The 25,158-nt window shown below is 38.3% G+C and overlaps 1 protein-coding gene across 2 annotated transcripts in view; it reads right to left on the bottom strand.

The window, feature by feature from the left end:
• The window catches only part of NRXN1 (neurexin 1), a 671,624-nt gene that overhangs the window by 206,723 nt on the left and 439,743 nt on the right, over positions 1-25,158 (bottom strand). For both annotated transcript variants that reach the window (XM_005426207.1, XM_031061247.1), the window contains one exon: positions 3,790-3,971. In XM_005426207.1, the coding sequence (XP_005426264.1) occupies positions 3,790-3,971 (182 nt within the window). The remainder of the gene's footprint in view (positions 1-3,789; positions 3,972-25,158) is intronic.

The following is a 25,158-nucleotide window of genomic DNA, read 5'->3' as shown; positions in this document are numbered from 1 at the left end:
CACCATAAAAACAGCTGCTTTGTGCTCCACAAATACTTTGATTTTCAAACAAACGATACAGACAAAGAAGACACAGAAACTGCTGATTCTTTCCATCAGGTATAAAAAAATGTTACATTTTGTTATAAAGTCTTTCATTTTGACAATGAAAGATGAAAACATGGTATAATTTACATATTTTTTATAATGGCTGAAGTCTGTTGATAGAAATACATCCTTCTTCTCAAACAGAGCAAATATTGTTGCACAAATTCTCTTGTGCAACACAGGAGAATTACAGTTTCTTATGCTACCAGCACTGACAGAAAGAGCAATTTAACAGGACTTCTTAGCCCTCTGACATGATATCTTTGTCTAACTTCACTTTATTCCTCACCATAGGAAAGCTAAAAATTCAAAGTAGCAACAGCACAGTGCCTGTGGAAGACAATGACATTCATATGTTTGTACACTTTGCTTTCTAATGATGTGGGATAACAGGGTAGGAAGAGAAGAAAAGTGGAGGTAGGAAAAGGAATCACTGACAGAATTACCTAAAGGCACTAAAAGTCAGACAAAAAGGTAAGGGCAGGAGTGCACATGGTGATTAATTGAACACTGCATGAAAAGCTGCTGCCTCTTTCCATGTGACATGGAGATGGATGCAGACCATGTCATGAAAAGAAAAAAAGGAAGCTTGCAGTAATTATCAGAGCTACTTGTCCTTCATTTATCCATCAACAAGAGAGGAAGTGGCAGTAGACTTTTAGGCAGGATATCTATTTCCTCTTGAACTAGATCACCCAGCAGAGACAGCAAGGGAGCCCACTTCCAAACGAGAAGTCAAATGATTGAAATGAAAGCTAATTGCTGCAGCTCTGGATGACTAAAACATTTTAAAATCCCTTTCCTGAAGTACTGTGTTGCATAGGTACCATACACACAAACACCATATTTATGCTGCTACAGTACAGGTGGAATTTTATAATAATCTATCTTGGAACGTAAAATATTTGCACTGGAACTGTTAAGCGTCTGGAAGCAATACAGACTACACATTTTTAAAAATGTTTCTCATAACAATGGCTATTTAGAGAGGTTAAATGATTACTTTAAATAAATATGTTCCTAACCTAACACCAAAAGTGTGATTCAGATGATCCAGCAGCAATTTTCAAAATCAGAATTTGTTACAAGCTTGATTTCATTATTAGGTTTACATTGTCTTTAAGTAAACAGAATAATAAAGAGGGTAAGCACACAGTGAAGTACCATAATCTAATTTATAATTTCCTCTTCCATTTCTAGAATGAAGAAAGTTAAGAGCAAGCTACCTCAAAGCTCTCAAGCACCCTCCCCAACATGCTAGTGAGGGCTATAATCTACATTTTTTTAAAGCAATAATTCCAGGGCAACTTTTTTTGCCACCACACACAGGTGAGTTATCCATGCACAGCGCATCTCCAGGTACACAGGCATTTTTTGCTCATGCATATTCACAGTGAGTGGGTACATGCAAAAGACCATGCAGAATTAAACACTTCATCCTTCTAGTTTTATCTCCTTCCACTATCCATAGCATGTTTCTGGTTGTTTAGTAGATAAGACACCCCTAGTGGCATCTACACCTTGTGAAAGAAGGAAGTCTTGAATGACAAACCCCTCCTACTGTTTTCATTACAGCTGGTTTAACACAGTAGTTGCCAATATGGAAACATTTAGACCCAATTAACTATTTTTCAAATATAACACATACGTAGGCCTCCCTGTTTCTATGTTCTCTTCATTTTTAGAACTGTGATATCTCACACACTATCTTTCTGAGCTAAAATGGATCCCAGGTAAAATTCTCAGAAGTATCCGCAGCTCAAGTGACTTTAAGATATATGGTCTTTGGTGTCAAAAGTGCTTTTGAAAATACTGCCTTTCAACTTCCCTTTGAATATTATCCTTATTTGAATTAGATTCTGGGAAATTATATCCCAATAGTTTTCCAAGCTTTATCTATCACTGATAACTGTCATAAATGTCCTTGCCAAACGTCTTAGGATTTCAGGTTGATCCCTCAGTGTCTCCACTCTAGGGACAGACTACTCTGAAGCTGCTCTCAGAGGTCAAATCTCATTCCAGTGAAATTTCACACAGTTACCATTTTGCTCTGAAGCAGAGCAGGCTTCAGGGAGGTCCCCAAAGTCCCTTGCAAAGGCAGCAGGGGGAGGCCAATATCACCCCATAGAGCAGGATGAAAGAATGTTTTGCTGCTTCACAGAAATTTCAAAAGAACCACTAAAATATAATTTACCATTTTCCCCATCCCTATTAAGCTGGTAGTGTTTCTGACCATAGAAAACTCTCAATTATTCTTTTTTTAACCATCTTTTGCTACAGCATGGGTATAAGAAAGTTATTTGAGGAAAAAAAAATTGAAAACTACAAACACTTATGAGCAGGCAATAATTTTTCATCTCCAACTCATCATTAATGAACATAATGTTTGCTTTAAAATAGAAATATCATGGCTAGATGGAAGAGCAAACAAATATGATAGCTTTGATAGACTTCAAGTATAGTAAGAATACAAGGAAAATATTCGTTTCTATGCTAATGAACAAAAAAAAAAAGAAAAAAATTGTAAGAAGAAGGGAACTCTGTTGACCACAGAGGATGGGTTTGCTCTGAGATGGCAAATAAAGAGGTAAACTATAACAAGGCACCTGGTGTTTGCAAAGCAAATATTTAAATTCTGTCTAGCAACACAATACTTGCCTTGAAATATGTAGGCTCTCAGTTTTTCTGGCAGCCAGGAGAAGTTGCTTTGTTCACATTTTCAAACTAAGATTGCACAAAACCAGCCAACTACGTCATCCATGTGATTCAATGTAAGATAAGAGTATAGACAACCTCTGAATTTTATTTAAGGTTTTCTTTCTTTATTTACTCAAGCCAGTAAATAAATAAAAAATCACCTTTATCCACAATGTAAGAGTGCCTTTGCAGAAAAAGGAGTCTGGGAAGATTGAATACCATAATCCCACCTAATTTTGAAAATGATCACTGCTGAATGCTTTCTGAGGGTAAAAGTGTAATTGGTTATAGATCAATAAGTAATTTCATTCAAAAGGAACCCAACTCTTCCTGAAAGCAGAGACATTCTCAAATAAAAATCAAATGAACACATTAACAAAGTTCAGACTAATCTAAACAACAAAATTTTATACTGCTCCAGTTATGTTTTTCTCAATTGATCACTTATTTATGATGCCATAAAACTCCATATGCTTTCAATTTTGATTGCTAGTTCCTTGCTTTAAGGCAGCTAAAATTACTTTCTAAGACTTCCTAGCCTGACAGTCTTCCTGCTTAAGATTTACCAACACAAAAGAATGGTGAAATTAGAGGACAAATTCTAATAATAACAAAAAACACAGCCAGCTGAGATACATTGCAATTCCACTATTAGATTTCAGATTAAATCCCCCAGGATAAACATACTCTGACACTGCTAAAATCTGTTCCATGTAATTACCCTGCAATAAACTGCCCTATCTGTACAGGTAGCATCTCAGTATGATTTTTAATTGAAAAGCTATGAAAAGTAGCACTGTAGCAACAAAAAAGGCATTTTGAGAATGTCTGAGACCCTGTACAACATCATCTGCAATAAACCAGCATCATTTAGTCCACTATTGACCCCAAAAGGTTCATTAATTGCAATAACCACACTCCGACAAAACAAATTGAAACCCCTGCGAACGCAAGCACAAGCAAGACAAGAAGAAATCTCACGCCTTTGGCGAGATGATTACTTACAATATGCAGCTCTAAATAATCTCCAAGGCCAGTAGAACTGTCCACTCGCACCAGCACAGCCTCTTTTTGCACAGTGCTAAACCCTATTGCCAGTCTGTCTGCTCGAGTGCTCGGCCGGTCGTTGGGAGGCCACGTGTAAGTGATCTGTCCACCACCTTTGCTAAAGATATACGTTGTCCCCGCTGTTAGAGAAAACAAAAAGAAGAAAAAAAAAAGAGAAATAAATACAATCAGCCCACTTGCAGCAGTGCAAAGCCACGAGGAAATCATATGCCCTACATAAATCAGGTTCTCACGCAGTAAATGGATTCATCGGCTGTATTTCAATGTGAAGAGGTCTTTATCCCTACAAATTATGCAGCAAGTGAAATATTAGTGGGTTTTATATTGTGCAATCAGCACTGAATATAACTTAATTGCAAATGAAACAACTTGAAATACCATAGCTCTGATTCAGAAATGCATATCTGTTTGGAAGAGTTCTTAAGTTTATGCTTGATAAATATATTTCTGTGATGTGTAGAACAGGGATGAGTTAAACCAAATGCTTTTCCCAGCTGGACCTATGTGGAGAAATCAAGTAATTCCAGTTGCCTCCTGGCTGATAAAAAAAAAATGCAACTACTTAGTTACACAATGAAAACGATACATGATGGTGGCCAGCAAAGCAAGATGTTAACAAATACATTCAGATAAGACTTGTACAGATCTGAGGTTTATCATCTTGTGACAGATGGGGATAACAAGTGGAAACATACTTTACTTGTCATGTCAGGACAAAGAGATTATTCTACCATCTGAGTAAGCAATGGCTTATTTGCATAATGCTCAATGTACATCTTTCAGAAGTGGAAATCTTTACACATTACATCCAGGGTGCACTTACAAAATCTATAATCTGTTTGAAACAAATGTTGTAATCCAAAACCACTTAGCACTCAGGTGCTTAACTTCATCACCAGCATATTTCCTCAGACCTAAAATAGCAGCATATCCGGACATTTTCCATTTAAAACTTGTACCTTAACAGCAGCACAGAGCAGGCAAATTGTGCATGCACTTGATCTTCCATTGGAAAAGTCACTACAAGCTATCTACTCCTTTTCCATGAGGATAGGTCAAAGCTTAGGAAGATAGGTTAATTCATTGTAAATACAGAAGTCCAGTTTTACTATCTGTCCTAAACTGTCTCAAAGCGTGGCTACTGTCAATCTTATTGCATTTTATTTACTTATATTACATTTTATCTATTTTATTAAATTGCTAATGATAGGACAAGTAGGAACACTTTTAAACTAAAAGAGAAAAGATTCAGATTAGATAGCAAGAAAAAATTCTTTACTCATAGGGTAGGGAGGCACTGGATCAGGTTGCCAAGAGAAGTTTTGGAGACTCCATCCCTGGAAGGCCAGGTTGAGTGGGGCCTTGAGCAACCTGATCTAGTGGGTGACATTCCTGTCCACGGCATGGGGTTGGAACTAGATAATCTTTAATGTCCCTTCCAACTCCTACTTTTCATAGAATCATGGAATGATTTTTCAGCTTAGTCCACCCAATGCTCTCACTCCATACTTTCCATGTCCATATAAGGAGACAGCACATAATAACATAATTTTAACTCTCTTACTTTCTTTCAAGGTTGACCAAAAATACCATTATCATATAAAGGAATCTAAAATCCCTTGAACATGTGGACTTTTAAAGCCAAAGCCAAGAAGGACTGTACACCTAACACCACTTGTTCAGCTCCCAGATGTCTGAAAATCTAACTCTACTGCTGAGCAAGACTGCTTTGTGTCAGTCATAACACAAAAAGGACACTAGGTCTTTTTGAAAAGATCACGTATATTTACTTCTAACCTCACTTTTCCTTTATGGAATTACATGCCTATTAATTAGGGTTTTTTGGCAGTGCCATCACTCTAATAATTTATGCACAGTGCATACCACTAAAGTCACTGTAAACCTCATTTTATATTAATACACTTGTGGGATAGTTTCACTGCACTTCAGATGGATCTGTTGGCTTTTCTCCTGATGCCAAAATACCATCCAGCAAGTGTTTCAGGAGAGTTTGTTAATTTCTTCAGCAAAGACAAAGACAATGGCTGTTATTTAAGATTTCATTTACACTTCAGGTGAAATCAGGCTTTATCTTTATAATAAAAAGAGTTTTGCAAGAGTAATGAAGATTGGGGATGTGCCAGGGATTGGTAATGAACACAAGCAAAAGGTGTCTGGTTTAGCAATGTGTGTGACAAAGCCCTCCTCCTCCTGCTCTCCCACCCTTGCTTTCCTCCTAGGCAGCGGTCTGAAATGCGCAATAATCTGCTGTGCATTATTAATCTCCAGTTACAATACATCCTGAAACAAAGACATCTTAGACAGGTAATATCACCACTGAGGGTCCCCAAGTTCTCCTCTCTGCTGCTACTGTTGACTTCAAATCTCCAACTGATGAGCTGGGACCTCCATGGAGTTTATGTCACTGTGGTGTCTGGAGTGAAAGGATTTGTTCTGTGCTGATGAAAAACAGAGAATTTGATCCAAAGCTCATTAAAAACAGTGACAGCCTTTCTCTTGACTTCATAAAACATTGTGTCAGGTCATGAATGAGGTTCTTATAAGTAACAAAAATGAGAAGGCTGAGAAAAAACAACTCCTTACACCTCAATGTCACAGATGGAGCTGTTAGAATAGTCCCTAAGATTTAAGTGGCAGTGCATAATTCTCCTTTTCTTGGTTGAAACAGATGTGTTTACCCAATTAAAAGACAAAGAAAAAGCCTGCCAAGCATGGTGGAGTCATACTGAATACAATGACCCAGAAGTAAGACTTCAGACCTGAACAATGAGAGGCTCTGCTGTTCTTATTCACAGTGAATCTTTGCTGCTTTTTTTTTTGTTAAGTACTGCCCTTCAAATCAACCAGGGAAGAGCAATTCATTCCACACTGCTGCTGCATTGAAGGCAAGGTCAATGTCCATGGAGCTGGGTAAATCTAGCTGTAAATCTTAAACTACATAGAATAAACATCAAAGTTAGAAAAAGTATCTCTTATTCACGAAAACATGTGGCTTATGGGTTTTTATGAGACAGCTTTCCCTCCTTTATAACTGCCCATTTTGTAGCTCTTCGAAGTAACTGTGTGTCTGATGAAAGACTAATTAATCCATGCTGATGAATACAGATCTGCCTCTGTCTGAGCTGCACGGGGAGTCACGTTCCTCGAATTTCCTGTATTAATTATGGAAAAAATGGGTCGGAAGCCATTTGAGAATAGATCCTCTGGTGTTTATATTTCAAGAAAGACAAATATAATAATGTAAAATTTATTACTCTGGGGTTGATCTCAGCTTATAGCCCGACCTCCCATTAACTATTAAAAGCTAGAAACGGAACAGTTGGAAACAACCCTCCTTACTATCAGTTTTGGGGAAACAACAGAGGAAGCCTAATTCACTTGGTTCATAAAGGCTTTTGTGCTGTCTGACAAACCTCATAATGTCTCTGCTGCTCTTTCAGAGCATTGTCACGAAGCCCCAGCCATCTCCCTTAGCTTGTGGCACTGTGTTGTTCGGGGTTTATCATCTCCAGAGAACTGAAAGCAGCGGAATTATAATGTCAAGAATAGCAGTGCCATCAGCACAGTACTTGTAAGCAGGCAACTTTGTAACATGCCAGTTATATCTCTCAGCCACAGAATTTACTGCATAATTCTTTATGCTTCCATGCATCCACACAATGCTTAGGAAAAATGTCCACACAGCTCTTTGAAATTCTTACCCATGAAAGCATGGTTCCCATTGTAGCAAAACGCCAGTGGTCAAGATACAGTAATGTTTTTTAATGGCCTGGGTCTCTGAAGCCCTGCTTGTTTGCAAAATTCATCTTTATGAAATAGTGCATTCATTTCAGCACAGTCTGGCAGCAACTCAAGGACATCTGCTTACCTCTACAGTATTAAGCAGATAAATATTTTGTTTAGAACCCATTCACTGTATTTATTATTGTTTATGACTGCAAAGCTTTTCAATATTTATTGCTTTGAAGTCACATTTGATGTAACTTAATAGTTTGCTCAAATCAACAGCTTTCTGCCTTCCCCATGTTCATTCCAATTTTGAGTTTAAGGTATATTGCACTGAAGGGTAATGTACATCATTCCATTTATCCCATATAATGTAAGTAGCATAATGTTTATTTTCAACATTCACATCAGGTTTCAGGTGCTGATGAAGTGAATGCAATGGTTTGTTTGAGCTCTGGACCCTCGTAAACTATGATTCTATCACAGTCTGTGACTGAAAAACTGAAGACTGAAGCCTGTAAAGTTCAGTAATGAAAACTATTAGCTGCACTTTCGTTAATAGAAAAGCAATTTTTAACTGTCATTAAAAATATGAACCATAAGCAGTGCTAGTAACAAGAAATTACCCAACAATGTAATTTTCTTCTTTCTCTATCTTATCAGTACTTCATTCTGGGATACAATGTGAACCCCCTTATTCCCATTGGTAAGTAATTACTTGCATTGATAAACCGACTGAATCCAGTGAGACTATTTGTGCAGGCTGCTATTAATTATGAAGAATTTACAATATGAAAACATTATATATATATATACATGATTGTCCAAGCATCTATATGAAGAGGCATTAATTATATTTCCTATGTTCAGAGGAGCATATAAATCTCCATTAATACTCATTTTTACATATTCATCTATGTATTCTCAGTCTGCACAAGCTGAAGTTCAGAAAAATACACAGAATTTCTCTACATATATTTGTACAGATTTTCTAAGGTAAGCAAAGGAAGAAATGCTTCAAGCCAAAACCGTGATATGCCAGGGGAAGAGAAGGAGAGGCGGGGTTTTCAAAATAGTCCACTTGGTGGATTAAAATACAACCCTTCTGTATTACTTCTTCCTAGGCTTTGATACGTTATTAATTATTTACCCGGGAGAGAGAATGTATGCCTCAGGGTTGAGGTGAGGAGGGGGATGGCCATTAGGGTTAACCATGGGAAGGAGATGGAAAGAGCTGCTGGAAGAAGTATTTCAAACTAAAGACCAGATTGAACTGAATGCTTCCTGAAGGCATTCTGATACACTCTCTGCCACGAATCTGGGCAGGAGCCTGGGTATGGATTGTAGCTGCTCTCCTGCAAGAGCAACATCAGCTATTTAGTAGCAGAAGAGGTACAGTGCATGGGGAAAGAGAAAATGTTCAAAGGGATTATTGCTCCAAAGAGCTTGAGCCACAAGGGTAGGAATGGTAGTCTTATTTTCTGGTCAGGTTCTCTTAGATTTGTGGATAATAGGGACTAGGAGAATACTGATGGTGTTCCTTTGACCAAGCTTGGCAAACCTTGATAAAGGTTCAAAGTTTTCCTGGAAATTGGTAGCTACTCCAAACAATTTCTAGTTAGGTCCTTGTACCCATCTGACTGCATGCCTGAACCAGGACTGCTACAAACAGTCTTAACATTTGTCACCTGTAAGGTCACAAGCTGCACAGCATAATTCCTTAGCACTTCCATTATTTTATTCATTGATTTTCCCTTCTTCCACAGTAACTGCAACAAAACTCACTGACCAAAGCAGCATTGACAAAGATCATTCCTGGGTTTTGTTGTTAATATTGTCATTAATGATATCATCTTCTCTCTTCAGATAAAGATGTTGAGGAAAATAAAGGAGATAGAAAAGGTCTATCAGAGTCCTGTCAGCCTTTTATGGAGCCCACATATCACTGTTTTACAGCTGAGCTCTAAAGTTCAGTGTTTCTCTGAGAGACACTGAAGCCACATTGCAACACCTCAACCAACTCAATCAGGTGGAGCAATTAATTTAAAAGAACCAACAAAGCAGTACTTACTACTACTACTACTAATTCAAGCACAACTTACATCACATTATAGAACTCCTCTTCCCACTAAGGTGAACCTGATTTGCTTTATCAGCGCCTACAGAACTTTTCATCACCGTACATCCAATTTTTCAGAGAAATCTATAAACCAGTGCTGTGTGTGGTTTATTATATTCAGCTATGCCTAAGAGCTGTCTCCAGGTAAAGGTCTAAGTGATAATAGAACCAACACAATCTCAAGTCACGCTGAGCATCCTGCCCTTTCCAGTGGCATTTGTTGAAGATTCAGGGTACTAAAACAGAAGCAAAGCTTTTTCCTAAGACCACAGGAAAAAAACCCTAAGAAAACCACTCCTTTTCCTACTTCTCCTTTCTTCCAGCCTATGACATCTGTATTTGGACAGTGGTTTATGTTTTACCTTCCATGCATAACAAAGTGAGTGAAAAAATACTCCATTCCTGTTCCAAATGTTTTTCTTATTTAAATTCACCATTTGCTATTAAGCTCTATTGATAAATAGGGTCAGTAAGTGACAAACAACTAAAATTCATGAGTAACAATGGCTCAACAAACATCTATAAAGACCAAGCCTGACACAGCCTAGCATCAGTATTCTAAGTCAGCATCATTCTTAGCATCATAAATGACATAGTTATAACAAAAGTTTCAAAGAATTTAAGGAATTTTCCAACTAGAGTGATTTTAATATTTTAAATCAAGTAGCATCTCACACCTCAAATGACCCCATTGATTTAGATTGGATCATTTAACTGGAGTAAAGTGCTACTCAGTTTGAGTAGGATATTGAGCTAAGAGCCTCCAATTGTGTGAATGAAAAATGAATATAATTTTGAGAAGGACCTTAGCTAAGCAAGAGGTTGATGAAAGGACTCCTAAGAGAATAGAAATAAGGAGTATCTGTTCATTTGACTTATTACCAAAACATGACTTGATTAAGTGAATGTCAGTGGACTTGTTAGTATTATGACACTGATTCTGTAAAATTATTTTTATTAGCTTTGAAACATCCACAGGAAATAAGTTCTGTGGTTTGTCGAATTCATAAATATGTTCACGTACACAAAAAAATCACTATTTATTTTATGAAAGGTTACAGTCTAACACAAGCCTGACACAGAGTGATAAAAGAAAATTATTGTACTCCAGATTCTCTCAGTTTAAAAATTTTATGGGCTGCCTATTACCTATCACTTTTCCAGTGTGGATGCTGTTTAAAATCAATTTGAAACATTTCTGTATGAAACGTAAGGTAAGTAATTCCCCATTAGAGCCTTGGACCTTTATGCAATGTAGATGGGTGGAAAATGATATATTTGGGAAATTTAAAGCCTGCTTTAAATGTCATATTGCGCTCAACATAAAACATTTTAATCCATTAAAACTCTATTATGGTTAACAAGGATACAACATGTCTGATTCTTAAAGCTTGCCAAAAAGTCAGATGGAAATTAAAAGCCAAGCGTCTATAAATAAGGGAAGGTTTTATTCCTCCTACAACCTTGTCAACATATAGTTAAAGATAAATTTCTTGAACACTGTCTACAGAAGTGGAAATTGTGTGGTTGAGAAACACATATGAGAAGGCAATGGATTGAAAACTATTTCTGTACAGATAAAATGTAAAGGCACTGTTAAGGAAACTCCCCTGTCTGACCATCCAGGAGCCACTCTGGCATCACCCTCACACTCCCTGAGCTTGGGAGACCCTTCCCAGCTACACCCTCACAATCACACAGGCACACCAAGTCTCCTTCCCAGCTCCACGCTGGATCTCCCAAAGCCCAGACCTCCAGAGCCTTCAAATAGTTTAGTCATGGTGCAATAGCTAAACAACCGAATAACAAAATAAAGTAACAGCTCAAACTGGTGCCTTCAAGGAGGGATCCTGAGCTTTTATAACCTCACAGTCAAAGAGCACCAAACTCCATGTGGTTGGCTCCTGCTGTCCCTGAGTGTCCAGTCCCCTGGCAGGGCCACAGGTTCCTTAGGCCACTTGGGCTCAGGGCTGGGTTCCTGGCCCTCCCAGCCCAGCCTGCAGCTCACGCTGCAGCTACTCACGGAGCTACCTGCACTAAATGTGCTCCTCAACAGCGCTGTCAGATTGAGAGTACTTGACTTTACTGACTTCAAGGACAATAGGACTATTCCAGTCTCCACACTCCTGACATCAGGAATTGTCAAGGCCTAAACTTCAATTTAACCACAGCTGCAATAAGTTCCATTAAAATAAACTACCTGCACATCCACTGATTTGCTTCTTATGGCTTATTAGTTGTTCCAAATCCAAAGTGAACACAGGCTGGTTAGTTGAAGGGATTTGTAACAGGATGCAGGAACTAGGACATTAGCTCAAATACTATGCAGGTTGATAGACACCAAATGTTGTCACCATCTGTTGGTGCCCAATGTGAAATCATTCAGTGGTTCCAGTCCAAGGACTTTACAAACTCAACAGATACCTGGCAAAAGTTAAAAATTCCCTAAGCCAAGTAACTTGAGCTGTTAGAATTTCCGAGCTTGCTGACTCAGCTGGGAAGCCAGTCAGTTGAAGACAGGAACTGGGATGTGGTAGTGTTTGAAGGTTCCCAGGATGTGGGAAGAGATGAGAATCTTGACTCCATGTTTCAGAAGGCTGACTTATTATTTTTTGATATATATTATATTAAAAGAAAATTATATATACTAAAAGAAAATAAGGGAAACATCAGGGGTCTAGAAAAGAATGAATAATAAAATCTTGTGACTAACCAGAGAGTCTGACACAGCTGGACTGGGATTGGTCATTAAGTAAAAACAATCCACATGAGACCAATCAAAGATGCACCTGTTGGTAAACCATCTCCAGACCACATTCCACAGCCATCAGATGGTTATTGTTTACGTTTCTTTTCTGAGGCTTCTCAGGAGAAAAATCCTAGCAAAAGGATTTTTATTACATGTGTCAGTGACACTAAGACCTGAGTGTCTCTCACAGAAGTTGCTCTGCACAGATGTGCACATACGCCAAAAACCAGTAAAAAGGGAAAACAAAATTAAATTTTCTTTTTATAGGTCCATCAATAGGCAATGTTCTTGTCAGAGAAATAATAATTATTTGTAGGTCATTATTTCATGCAAAACATTATTGCCGGAAGTTATGTTTTTATACAAGCACCTGCGGCAGTATCCTGATTCTCAGAAGTGCTGTTGCATTTCTGGCAACCTTTAAAAATAACTCCCCTGTTCTTGAAATGGGGATCAAAACATTTGAAATAGCTGGCCTTAAGTCATTTAATAGTGTTAGAATGGACAGGAGCTTGGCTGCAAGTGCCTAGCATGCTTCTAGGCTAAAGTCTTTATTTCTTATTGGCTTTCTTACTAATACAATATTCCAGCTATCCAGTCTTGCATTAACTTAGTTATTTTTAAGTGACGTTTATATTATGTTCCTTACTAAATTGTGCATCTCCTAATTTAATCTTGAAAAATCCTTAGAGAGCTTTCAAAAGTAGCCAAAACTTCTCTTGGAAGAAAGGTATAGCATGCTGAAAATGAAAGCACTGCTAACTGCTAGCCTGCAAAAGTCACTGAAAAAAGATCCACACCTAAGGATGTCAGATGCTGGACTAAGATAAGATGTAGATGTTGCTTGCAGCAGAAAGATGGTACTGACAACAACACAAATTACAGGGTTTGCTGAGAGGGAGTCTCTGCTGGGAACAGATAATTACATTATGGGCAACGTGCAATGAAGTTCCATTTTGCTTGTTTGCCAAGGTAGCGAAGAGTAGTAAGAAGTTCTGTGGCATACATGTCCTCCTACAAATTACTCAACTACTAATATTTAGCAGACAAAACTATTCCTGTGGCAGCACTTCTGAATGTTATTGAGTAGACAGACATGGAATATAGCTGAAGAAAACTAGAAAGAGCACAGTTTCTTAGAGATGCTACATCCTGAAAGGCAAAAATAGGAACCATTCTTCTTGTTACAAAAATGAAATCAAATGAAACGCAAGAGATGAAATCTTTGGAAAAACACCAATCCTCCCTGAAGCACATGAATCCACCTCTGAAGCAGCTGTTCAGAGGCATCTCAGAAGGAGATCCGGCACAGGGAAGGGCTGATGAGCAAGTTGCATATTGACTGCAGTCTTGTGGCATTGTACCATCTCCCTAATTCCAAGCATGAACAAAACTTCAGGATATTTTAATTTATATACAAACCAAGTTTTAAAGCCAAAGCTAGTCTTCCCCAGCATTATATGCACTCAAACCTCCAAAAAGTATCAGGTGAAAGAGGAACATGATATAAAAGTGTCTGCTTGGTTGTCTCAAAAGAGCTTGAAAATAAGAACCAGCAAGCAGCTACAAATGATACTTCATTTGGAGACTTTCTGCAGTCATCATCCCAGGGATTGACTTTGGAACATCAGTGTTTACTTACATTATCAAATCTGTGCATGAAACAAACAGTGTTTAATAGGGGTACACAGACACAGCTGTATTTTTACTTGAATCTTTAAGGTTATTAGACCATTATAATAAGAGCTAACAGGGGCCAGCCAGGTTGGGCCAATTCACTTCCCTTCTTCCTTATGTAGCAGAACTCTTTCTGTTCTACTACATAATAGATTTTCAATTGAGGCCTGGCACAGAAACACTACAGGCTTTGTCATTATGATAATTGCTGTCATTCTTCTTTGCAAAGTCCTTATGCTGCTGTTTGTAAGCAACAATTCTCCACCAGATTCAGAGGATAAAGAGCTGCAGTGAAAAACATGCATCTTAATGCTTTTCACTGGGTTACACAGTTAAGTAATCAGAGAGCCTGGTTTAACCACTGCATTCCACAACAATGTTTGGAGAGAACTTGGCAAAAGAGTTTTGGGCTCCAAACTGTTCAATCATCTCACCAGGGACTAACTCAAGTGCTGGCTCTGGCTCTCCATACCCAGTGCTATCAGCTGTAACTTCATTCATTCGTGCATGCAAGAAAGGTGAGCAGTTAATCACCCTCTGAAGACTAACCTAGCCTAATTAGTGCAGTGATTTTGTGTAGGTCACTCACTTCCAAGGGTCTGGCTGGAGGAGATTATGATTGCTTTTAATACCCTGAAGTGAAGATGAATACTCAGTAGTTTGGGAAGCCTTACTTCAATACAGTACTTTATAATGACATAGGCAAAGATGTCAAGAATCCTTCAAAACCCTAAGGGACACCAACACACGTGGAAAATAATTCTGTGAAGAAAGGTGCTCAGGAATAACCCATTTTTCAATAAGCATTCTTCTAAGTTCACTCAAAAAAACTCAACCCAAAGTAAACCAGAACATTTCCCAAGAAAAGAAGGAGAAAACAACATTTCAAATACACTAGACACCAGTCCTACAGAATGAACTGCACTACACCAGCTTGGAAGTTTTGAGGACTCCTGCACTACAGTATTTTCTCACAGCATTTCTGTAACAGAAAACATATTTCTAGGTATGTTTTTGCATCTTACACAAATATTGATTCCATTGAAGACACACAAATATTCAGATAGGAATTAAATGCTATTTGATTTAAAATGTATTAGGTTAAATTTAAAAAGTCATAAGAAGGCTCTCTGTCTATTCATGTAACGAGCATCAATCAGAAATTAAGAATCATTATTTAAATTCAGAAGGTTTTGTTCACACTCTGTTTAGCTCTCAAAGGACACTACCTACTCACATGCTGGAGTCTCAGTGAGGAGGCTATTCAATGAGAGGCTGGCTTTGTGATGATATTGCCAGCATTTGTAATAACAATGCAACCTAAACACTGCAATTAAACAACAGAGTAGTATTTTTGGAATACCCTGCTGTTCTAAAGTGCATTGTGAATATTAACATATTCCAGTAAATTAGCTTGCTCTCATTATCATAAGCAATTACTTACTGTTTAGATGCTGTTGATATTAAATTGGCAAGCAATTTGCAAGAGCTAATACATAGCACAAAAAACTTTTCAAAATTCTAACCGTATGAAAAGACAAGTGTTTCTAGTAACACAGTCCCTTACATACAGATGTCTGTCTCTCTCTAAAAATTCTGTGTATCTCTTCCTATCAGTTATCTTTTTTCAGCAGCAAGTGGATAAGTAACTACCTGAGGCTCTGTGACAAACTCTTTATAAACTTGGTTTTGATTCTGTGGAGTAAATCATAAATACCTCAGGCCAAGTGTGACAGTAACATCTCATTCACATCGGAAAAAGAAAGTGTTTTCATGCTCATTTTTGAAAATAATAGTTTAGAAAATATATCAATGTGAAGTTCAGTTCTTTGCTCTCAAAGCTATTACTTTCCTGATACAACACTGTCAGATGGTGAGGGTAAATCAACGCCTTTGTCCTCAAGATACAGCCAGGAACAGAACAAGGCATGGAGAACCTGTCCTGCTTTCAGCAATAATGACACCATAAGCCTGTTTCTCTTCAGTCCAAGAAAGCAGTAATCCCAAAGGCAATAACCTCTAAACTAAAACCCCAAGTTAGGAAAGAACCAGGACTACTTTTCTGAAGGACACTTAGAGAATGTGACAGACATTCCTTGCCCAGTTCGTTCTGCTTCCCCACAGAAAATGCACAGATCAGGTAGAAGGAGCCAAACATAACCCAAAGAGCTTTGTGGGGAGCCTAAAACAAAAGGAACAATTTGCTTTGTTCCTCAGCTTGCACCTTGGCCCTAAGTTTCAAATGAGAAGGGTTGCATGTCTTTTGGCTCACGTGGCACCGCTGCTCAGGCTGCTGCACATGCTGAGATCATGCCAGTGCACAACCAAGGATGGGAGCCAAAGGAGGGGCTGTGGAATAGCCATGTTATGGTGCACTTTGTGCCAAAGTCTAGCTGGCAAGGTCAAAGGTTGAGCTCAACTGTCTTAGAGGTCTTTTCCAACCTGAATGATTCTGTGAAGAGATTATCCCTTCCCCTGAGTCAGCCTGGACAGCCAAGGAGCAAAGATCCAGCAGCCAATGGTGTTATCAGCCCTCAAGCACCACAAAGCTGTCCCTATAGATTCAGGGTGGGCAGGCTGATCCTTGTGCTCCTGGTAAGCTGAAAGACCTCAGTATGCCCAAAGTGGGATTTCAGTCCCATGTCTCAGTAATACACCCACTAATCCTGATCTGGTAGGAACAAGCACCTATTGAAACCATACCCACAGCTGAGGGTATGAGGCTACAAACTACTTGTATGGGTATTGTGCCCAGCTGTTTATGCAAAATTGCCTTTAATGCAACTGTGAACCTTAATGGGGACCTTGGGAATCCAGCATAACATAAACAAGCCACAGTAGTTTAAGCAATTCCCAGAATACAATTCTAAAAGTATAACTTGTGATCTCAGGTGTCAATCTTTCAGGTTATGTTTCAGTCTGGAACCAATTACTATGACCATCCTATCTTGCAGAATGCACAAGACTGTAATAGAAACACTAATGCGCCCTTAACTCCAGGAGCTCAATGGTCCCTGTCTGCTGTGCTCAACTTTGTACTCTGCTGTTATGGATTATTGGGTTGGAAATATATTTGCTAAAATTAAGCATAACTTTGAAAATAATTTAGTCAGTTATTAAATACATTTTCTCTTATTCAAAGCTGGAGCAATTTAGCACCTTTCTCACAGCATTTCTCTTAATCAGTCGCTCTCTTAAAAAATACATTACTAAATGATTCTTTTTTAAATCAAATCTTCCAATTAACTTTGTGAAGTAAAACCACAGACTTTTGTAGCTGAAAATGATGTGTGCCTTGGTCTCTGAAACGAAATAATGAAGTTCTTATCTGATTAGCAAACACAATGTTTTGTACTTATTGACCTTCAATAGAAAAAAAAAATCAGCAACTGTTTATAATGAGAGTAAGGCTTCAGTCACTTCATATTTCCCCTTTCATCAATCCTCCATTCCCTTCTTCTTCTAATCCTAATCTGCAAGAGTTCTGACAAATTGTTTGGTTTTTAACAGTGTTGTAGAATCACGAGCAGCTCTCAGAGCCAGGGACATATCTCCAAATTATTCTCCTTCTGCTTGGAGGAAAAAAAATACCTTCCAGCTGACATTCAATACCAGTGTCCTTAAGCTACTAACTCCTTCTAGGCTAAAAGAGAAGGAATGGAAGCATCAAATTACATTTTGATAAATAAAAGATGATGCATAACAGCATACAAGGAAAAACAAATTTTTCACAAATCCCAAAAGAGCTATTTCTACATTTTCTGGAGAAATCCCATCCCATCTACATTCAGGATCTTGCCGTACATGACATTTAGACACAGGACTGTTAAACTAGAGCTATAATGAAAAATGCAGAAGTATTTCATTAAACAGCAATTTCTATCCATTTCATTTAAACCTCCTTAATGTTTGTAGACTCAAACATGGCTTTTTCATATCTGCATTACACAGAATCTTAGCAGTGGTGAAAAATGTTGTGTTTCATGAACATGACATTTCACAGGACAGGATTCCCCCCTCTAGCCTCATAATTTCATAATATCAAAAACTAAGGGAATCTGAACTTTTACTAAGAGTAGATTGTTAGAACTAACAGCTGAAATAAGAATTTGCATATGTGACCCCAAAATACCCTAAAGGTATCTTAACAATAAAGAGGAACTCCTAACTTGCAAATTCAAATAGCAAGGTACTTTTATATTCCATAGCAGCTTTTCCTCCTCTCTCAAACTTAAACTTGCATGTGAGCACGTCCCTACACAGATCAGGTGTGGGTTTAAGGGAAAGCTGAGGGTAGACACATTCCACAAATAAAGGAAAAATACAGAAAAAGTTTTGGATTAGAATTACACTGCCCTTCCAAGAGTAAAATCAACAGAATGAACCTGACACTTTCAAGAGAGTCACAAGAGGGCACAAGCAAAGAAGAGGATGTTATGAAGTAATTAATGTTTCCCTGTGAGCCTCTTTATGCTCATGCCAACAAGCATCTTTAAAAGATTTTGGACCTAAAGAGCAAATCTTGCTCTAAATTGTTGTGCTTCTGGCTGGAGAAGTCTGCTGTTGTTAGGTCAATCTGATAAACTTGACATAATAGTAAAGCACAGCCAAATCACATGCAAATCCTCTGAATGCATGTCAAACAAGCCTGGATCCCTCAAATACCAGACTGTTATCCCTGTGTTATCCCTCTTCCCTAGGTCAGCAGTAGTGTCCAAGAGACTTAGTGGCACTGCTTCAGGAAGCTGATGCAGCTCCCCTGATGTCTCTTCCTCCTCTGGAATAACCTGGATGGACCTTTCTGAGCGCTGTGGACTTCAGCTGTCAGTGCACTCTCCTCCTGGCGCCTGTGTCAAGGAACACTTAAATAGAGTGTGGATGTTTCATCTGCTCAAGGGATTGAACTCACTGTATAAGACAAAACTGATTAAAACAAAAATGAAAGTTACAAAATTGCAGATAAACAGAATCCATGAGGTTCTCCAGTAATGGAAACATAACTGATAGTCAGCTTCTACAAAACCTACCTAATTAGAGCTGTTATCAAAATGAAGGTCACGCTAAAGAGTACTAAGCACACCCTGTACTTATGCTGATATTCATGTTAGTGTTCATCAAAGTAATTTCTGTTTTAAAAGAGATGATTTAGTACCATTATCAGTCTCAGCCTCAATACCATGCTGTCACTATTATGCAGAGACCTCAGCTTCAGAAAAGGATTTATTATCTCAAGTGCTGAACCAGTATGAGCTCCATATCTCAGACAAAATACAGATTCTGAAAAAAACCCAAAAAAAAAAAAAAAAAAAAAAAAAAAAAAAAAAATACACCATTCTGTTTAAGCAAGACACTGTGCCCCTTAGGCTTCCCTTCAGTGGAGGTGGTGACCTGGATCCTTCATCAATAACTCAATTTATTAATTCTGGACAGCATATAGTAAACTGCTTTCTGTAGCAATTTGCACTGATGGAGGAGAGCTATTGAGGAACTTTCCCCTCCTTTAAAGAACACACTTCAGCTGTCACGTCCTGTACAACAATCAGTGTTTTCCCTTGCTTCTTTCAGCTGCTTTCCAAGTTGGCAGCCTTAAGAAAGCATTTTCAAAAGAAATCAAACTGGTGTGTTTTCCTCATGCTCTTCTATGCAAGGTTTTATAAGGGAATAAAGTGCCATTTCATCTGAAAAGATACTCTGAACTATTACATTTTGGGATTTTCTGCCTCAATGTGTTTCACTTATTTGCTTGCACTCAAGACAGATAGTAAAAGAGCAAGCAGCCTGACCTTTGGAGAATTGTCAAAAAGCCCAACTCTGCAGCTACAACAACAAGTGTGACCTTCTTCTCTACTTCAGCAGCCAACAATCACACACAAGGAGGGAGAAAAAAAGCAGCCTAGCCTGGGTAGAAAACTGGGCTGGGTCAGGTAACTCAGCCTGTTCTCAAAGCACTTGTAGATGAGCACTTTGTGAATCCTCCCAGAGCACCTGGGACCTACCAGCTGAATTCCAGAGCTGTTCCCTGTGATGCCCTGCCAGCAGCAGCAGCTGCCAGCTTTGCCAGAAGAGATTTATCCACATTTCTGTAGCTCTGTCACCTCAGAGTGGATATCTCAGATCACCTGTTTTTCTGAGGGCATCAAAAACACTTTATTATTTCCTCCTCCATAATCCACATCAAATTTTCACAGCTGCTCATGTACATAGCTGGCAGGGAGGCCTTTTGAGGATACTCCAAGCACAGAGACCTGAGTGTCTCCAGTCTTCACCCAACACACCACTAAAAACCAGGGTAACTTCTTCCCAGCAGCACACTCACTGCAGCAAATGGGCTGCACTATAGGCCAGAGCTTGCTCCCAATACATTTCCAAGGTCAACATCACCAAAAGCATTTATTGCAGCAGTGCTGGGAAGTAAAACACAAAGTGGATATAAACGAAGAGGAAACTTGTCATGATCATTGTTAATTCTCAATAGTTCTACACTCCAACCAAAATACAAGCAGCATATGTCAGTCATTCTCTTGGAAATGGAAACAGCCACTGTATTTTCTGACTACTTTCTATACTACCTCAAAAGTGGCTTGGTGTTATTAGGAGAAATAGACAGTGCAATATCCTATGCCATGCAATATGCTCCATGACTCAGAGGGGATGTGGTGGATTTTATTGATTCAGTTTTCACACTACTGTAACCCCATTATTGTCAGCAGAGCAACTGGAAACTGCAAGCAGATTCTAGATTGATAGACTCTGCTATTTCTAAGTTTCTAAAGTACACAGCAAGCTTTATTTCTTTTTCTTCCCTTTTTTAATTTGGATTTTCCCTTCTAATAAATCCACTGCTGTGGGACACCTACTCAGTGGTACTCTAGTAAAAAAGGAACAGAATTCATTCCATTAAAGGCATTTATAGGTATTATTAGGATTTTACAACATGATAGCATAATCTATCCTTTGCCTGAAGTAAACACTCTTAAAGGAAAGTCCACAGGGAGAGTAAAACTGAAGCATTTTTTAAAGTGGTGAATACTAATCAGATATATAGCTGGAGGAAAAAATAATGTTCTAACAGGAAGATACAGCAAGTAGAGCACAAGACAAGCATGATACCAAGGAATCAAAATATGGCTGTAGCATATACTTTGGAGCAATAAGAGGGGGAAAAGAAATCAAGGACAAAATGGCAGGAGCTATGACTGTCACTATTAGGAGCTAGAGAGAAAAGCAGGACAGAAAGGTAAAGATTTGAATGCTTGCACTGATTAAGACAAACCAAAGATTTCCCAGCTTGTATCTCCAGGCTCTGCTACAGCTCAGGAAGAGACTATCAGAGTTTCAAGCTAGCACCTACATTGTAATCATTGGAGGAGATACCTGGATTCTTATGGATCTTGTTGGAGATTCTTATGGATGTGCTGCAGAACGCCTAACCTGGTAATCACCATATCTCTGCTATTCAAACATTTCCTGTAATCTTCTAGCTCTTTATTCTGTGTTTTTCCTCTGTGCTGGTCTTGATGCTATCAGATTCTTGTCCACAGAAACGTTAACTACACTTGGGGCTTCTATAAAAATACTTGGTAATAATGCAGCCAGTCATTTACTGAGCTCAAAAGCAGAACTGCAGCATAAAGTGCACAATAACACTGCCTATTTAGATCATCTGAGATAATAGTCTCATAAATTGTGACTATGCTTAAAGTGATCAACACTGCCTCTTTTTAATAGGCCTATCACAAGGTCAGCAATAGAGGATAAGGAAAAAAATAGTGTCTATAGCCTCTACTTGTTTAGAAGGCAGGTTTGCCATTTAGTACTAAACCAAAAACAGAAAAAAATAAGCCATACTGTACACATACAGCAGCGTCTGAAATATCAGCAAATACCACTTAAGAAATCTCTTCATTTCTGCCTATTTTCATTTTATTAGGTCAATATGACAAAGTGAATGCACTCAAAGCAAAAGTATTGATCCCAGAGACTGTTTCTTTCCTGACAAACACCAAAATAAATTAGGAATAACTCACCTGCAGACAAGTGAAGAGAAAAAAAACCACAGTGTAACAAGAAGAGATTCTCTCCAGAGCTGTAAAACTGAAAGCACCACTTGGAAGGGGTGGTATATTCTGTGCTACCTCCCCGGGGTAGACACAGACACAAAAGGATGAAGCTGAGATGAAGCTGTCCTTTTGGAGGAAAAGTGCACAAACACATCTCCAAGAGCTGTGTCTCCCTTTGTTGCTTTAGCTCTTTCCTAAAGAACTAACTGGCAATGGAAAGAATTCCTCCCTGGGATGCCCGACTGCCTGTGGCTAGCTGAAACACAGTGCCTTAAGTTTAGATGCCTGTTCCAGATGAGACGATTCACAGTTCCTCAATAAATCCCAGAGCTCTTTAAACTGGTTAAAAGCAGGCAAGAACTCTGCTAACGAGTCCAGCTGCATGGGGAGGGGCTGATTTTCCCTGCTAACACAGGTGGGAGAGGAGGAGCAGTTCAGAGGGCAATGGGCAGCAAAGGAGAAATTCCCAAATTGTTAATTAAAAAAAAATATAGCAAGAACAGCTTGTGATAAATAATTATTTAGGCTTTGTTAACTGCTCATCAGATGGAGATAGGCACTAAGAGAAGCTGTGAAAGAAGACACACAGAAGATTTTCTTTACATCAGCCCCGAGTTTGCACAGTGTGAAGCTTACCATTAATTTTGTAACTTTGAAACTTTAACTAAGAATTAGTTCTGTCAAAGTAGTTGGCAAAATTCTGTCGCTGTAGTTGGTTTGAAAGCATTTTTCCTTTCAGTTCATATACAAATAGTAGTCAGCACAGGGAGAATGCTGCTAATCAATCTCATCCTCAAGCCACATCAATCTTGGATTTGTATCAACACAATTTTACCTAAGCTAAATCACTTCTTCAACCAAAATGCCAGAAGATGAATATTTGACGAGGAGTAAGGTGGTACATAAGGCTTCCTCAAAGACCTGGGGGAAGTCCAAAATAAATGCCCAGTAGGACAGAATAACAGATAGGACAAACAAAAAACCAACCAACCAAAAAAAAACTAAAAAAAAAAAGGCCTTGCTGGTAAACAAACAAACAGAAAACAACACAACAAAAATGTCTTTTGGTAGTAAAACGAATTATCATATTTGCCCAACTTCAAAGAAGGTAGAATGTCTCCAGAGACACATTTGCATTGAGCACAGCCCTATTAAAATTGATGACAATTATTATTTAAGGAAAATCAACCTCTGTTCCTAAAGGGGAGACTGCCACATGATGAAATGTGCATAAGAAAATAGCAGTTAATTCTAGGCATCAAAGTCAAGAGATCTGTGTAGGATCATAGACAGACCAAAGAAGAAATTTCACTCTCCACAGAAGATTATTCAGAGCATCTGTAATTTTGAATATGTCCAGGAAATATATTAGGGGACTCTAAAGCCTTGAATTAGGTCTATAAATCAACTCCAAAGTTAAGACTGAGTACTGTCAAGACATTCATAGGCCCAGTTCCCTGTTCCTAGAGGGAAAAGTGTAACTTCCTTGGAAAAACACAGGTGTTCTACTTTCATGATCTATCTTATCCCTGCTAGATCAGGAGATTATAAATTCACCTAGTGCATTAGGAATTAAATGCCCACCTGCATGCTAAGAAGGAGTAATAAAGTAATTTTTTTTTTTAATGAATAGGGATGAAACATTTTCACCAGCAGCAGTTAGCATCCAATTTAGGTACATCACTGAACCGTCTTGCTCTTTGCAGTTGAAAAAGAGATCCAGCAGCAGTGATGAATGACTGCAGATGAGTAGGTACATTAAGCCTACACACAGAGTGCATCCTGAGCTGCTGCTGCTGCTGTTTGCATTTACTATAAACAGGAAAAAAAAATCAAGAAAAGAGGGTCTGGGAGAAACAAAAAATGGGGGAAGTGAGTACAGTGTGAGAGAATGTGTTACATTGCAAGCAGAATCAAAGAGAAATCCAGTGCAGCCTGAAAACACAGCAGGAAGGGGGGACCTGAAGGCATCCCTTTTTCACAGAATGTGAAGCAAAGTTAATTGCTGTGAGTTTCAATAGTAGATAGAAAGAGTATTTCAGAGCCCAACAAGATACCTTGGACACTACCTGTGGGGCATTACAGGACTCCTGTACTGACCAGAACATCAAGAGAGAGGATTCTGAACTGCAAAACAAAACAAAAACCAAAACCAACCAAACAAACACAACACCTGATTAAATTAGCAAGTGGAATACATGCTGGGGGATAGCTGGAAAGCATGAAAAATAAAGGGAGAAAGAAGAATAAATGTTGTTAGCCAGCAAGATGAAAGACAGATCTATGGACAGACAGGTAGAGGCATAGACAGAAGTAAAAAAAATAAAAATATCATAGAAACTGTATCTATGGCAACACTGAAATAGAAATTAGTAGACATTTTTCTGCATTTGAAGTCTGAAGGTTGGAAGAAAATCAAGCCACATTGCCAGCTATTTTTCTGTGGTCTGCATTATAGAAAACATGTCAGGAGACAGAAAAGAGAATATCAATCAGATCAGAAGAAGGGTAATAGAACATCCTTCTTGCTTTCCTAATAAGCTTCACTTTCTAGTCCTTATTTTCTAAACCAGGGACACATACATTTTTTTCAATTAAATTCTTTTTTTTCTAAGTTGTAATGGTTGGATTTGGGGAATTCAATTTGACTTAAAAGAATGTAGGTTTTGTATGAATTGTATCAAGGTATTTTTTAAAGCATTTAATTAATCTAAAGAATATAAGTGATTGGTTTCCTTGATTGCCTTTTCTCTCATAATACACATCAGAACCAAACATTTTCATTTGCATATTGTCAAATTCCATCCCTATACATATTTTCAAAATTTCTTAGGTAAAAGTATGATTACTGACAAAATTTGTAATCTCTTTTAAAATGCCACAATATTTTCCACTAGAATTTTGTTCCTCCAGTGTATTGTGCAGCTCATATTTCGGGTTTTCTCTAACCTGTT

Source organism: Geospiza fortis, unplaced genomic scaffold (genome assembly GCF_000277835.1).
Source record: "Geospiza fortis unplaced genomic scaffold, GeoFor_1.0 scaffold271, whole genome shotgun sequence".
Classification (NCBI taxonomy): Eukaryota; Metazoa; Chordata; class Aves; order Passeriformes; family Thraupidae; genus Geospiza; species Geospiza fortis.
Note: the sequence above shows the minus strand (reverse complement) of the source record. Positions and strands in the feature narration are given on the sequence as shown.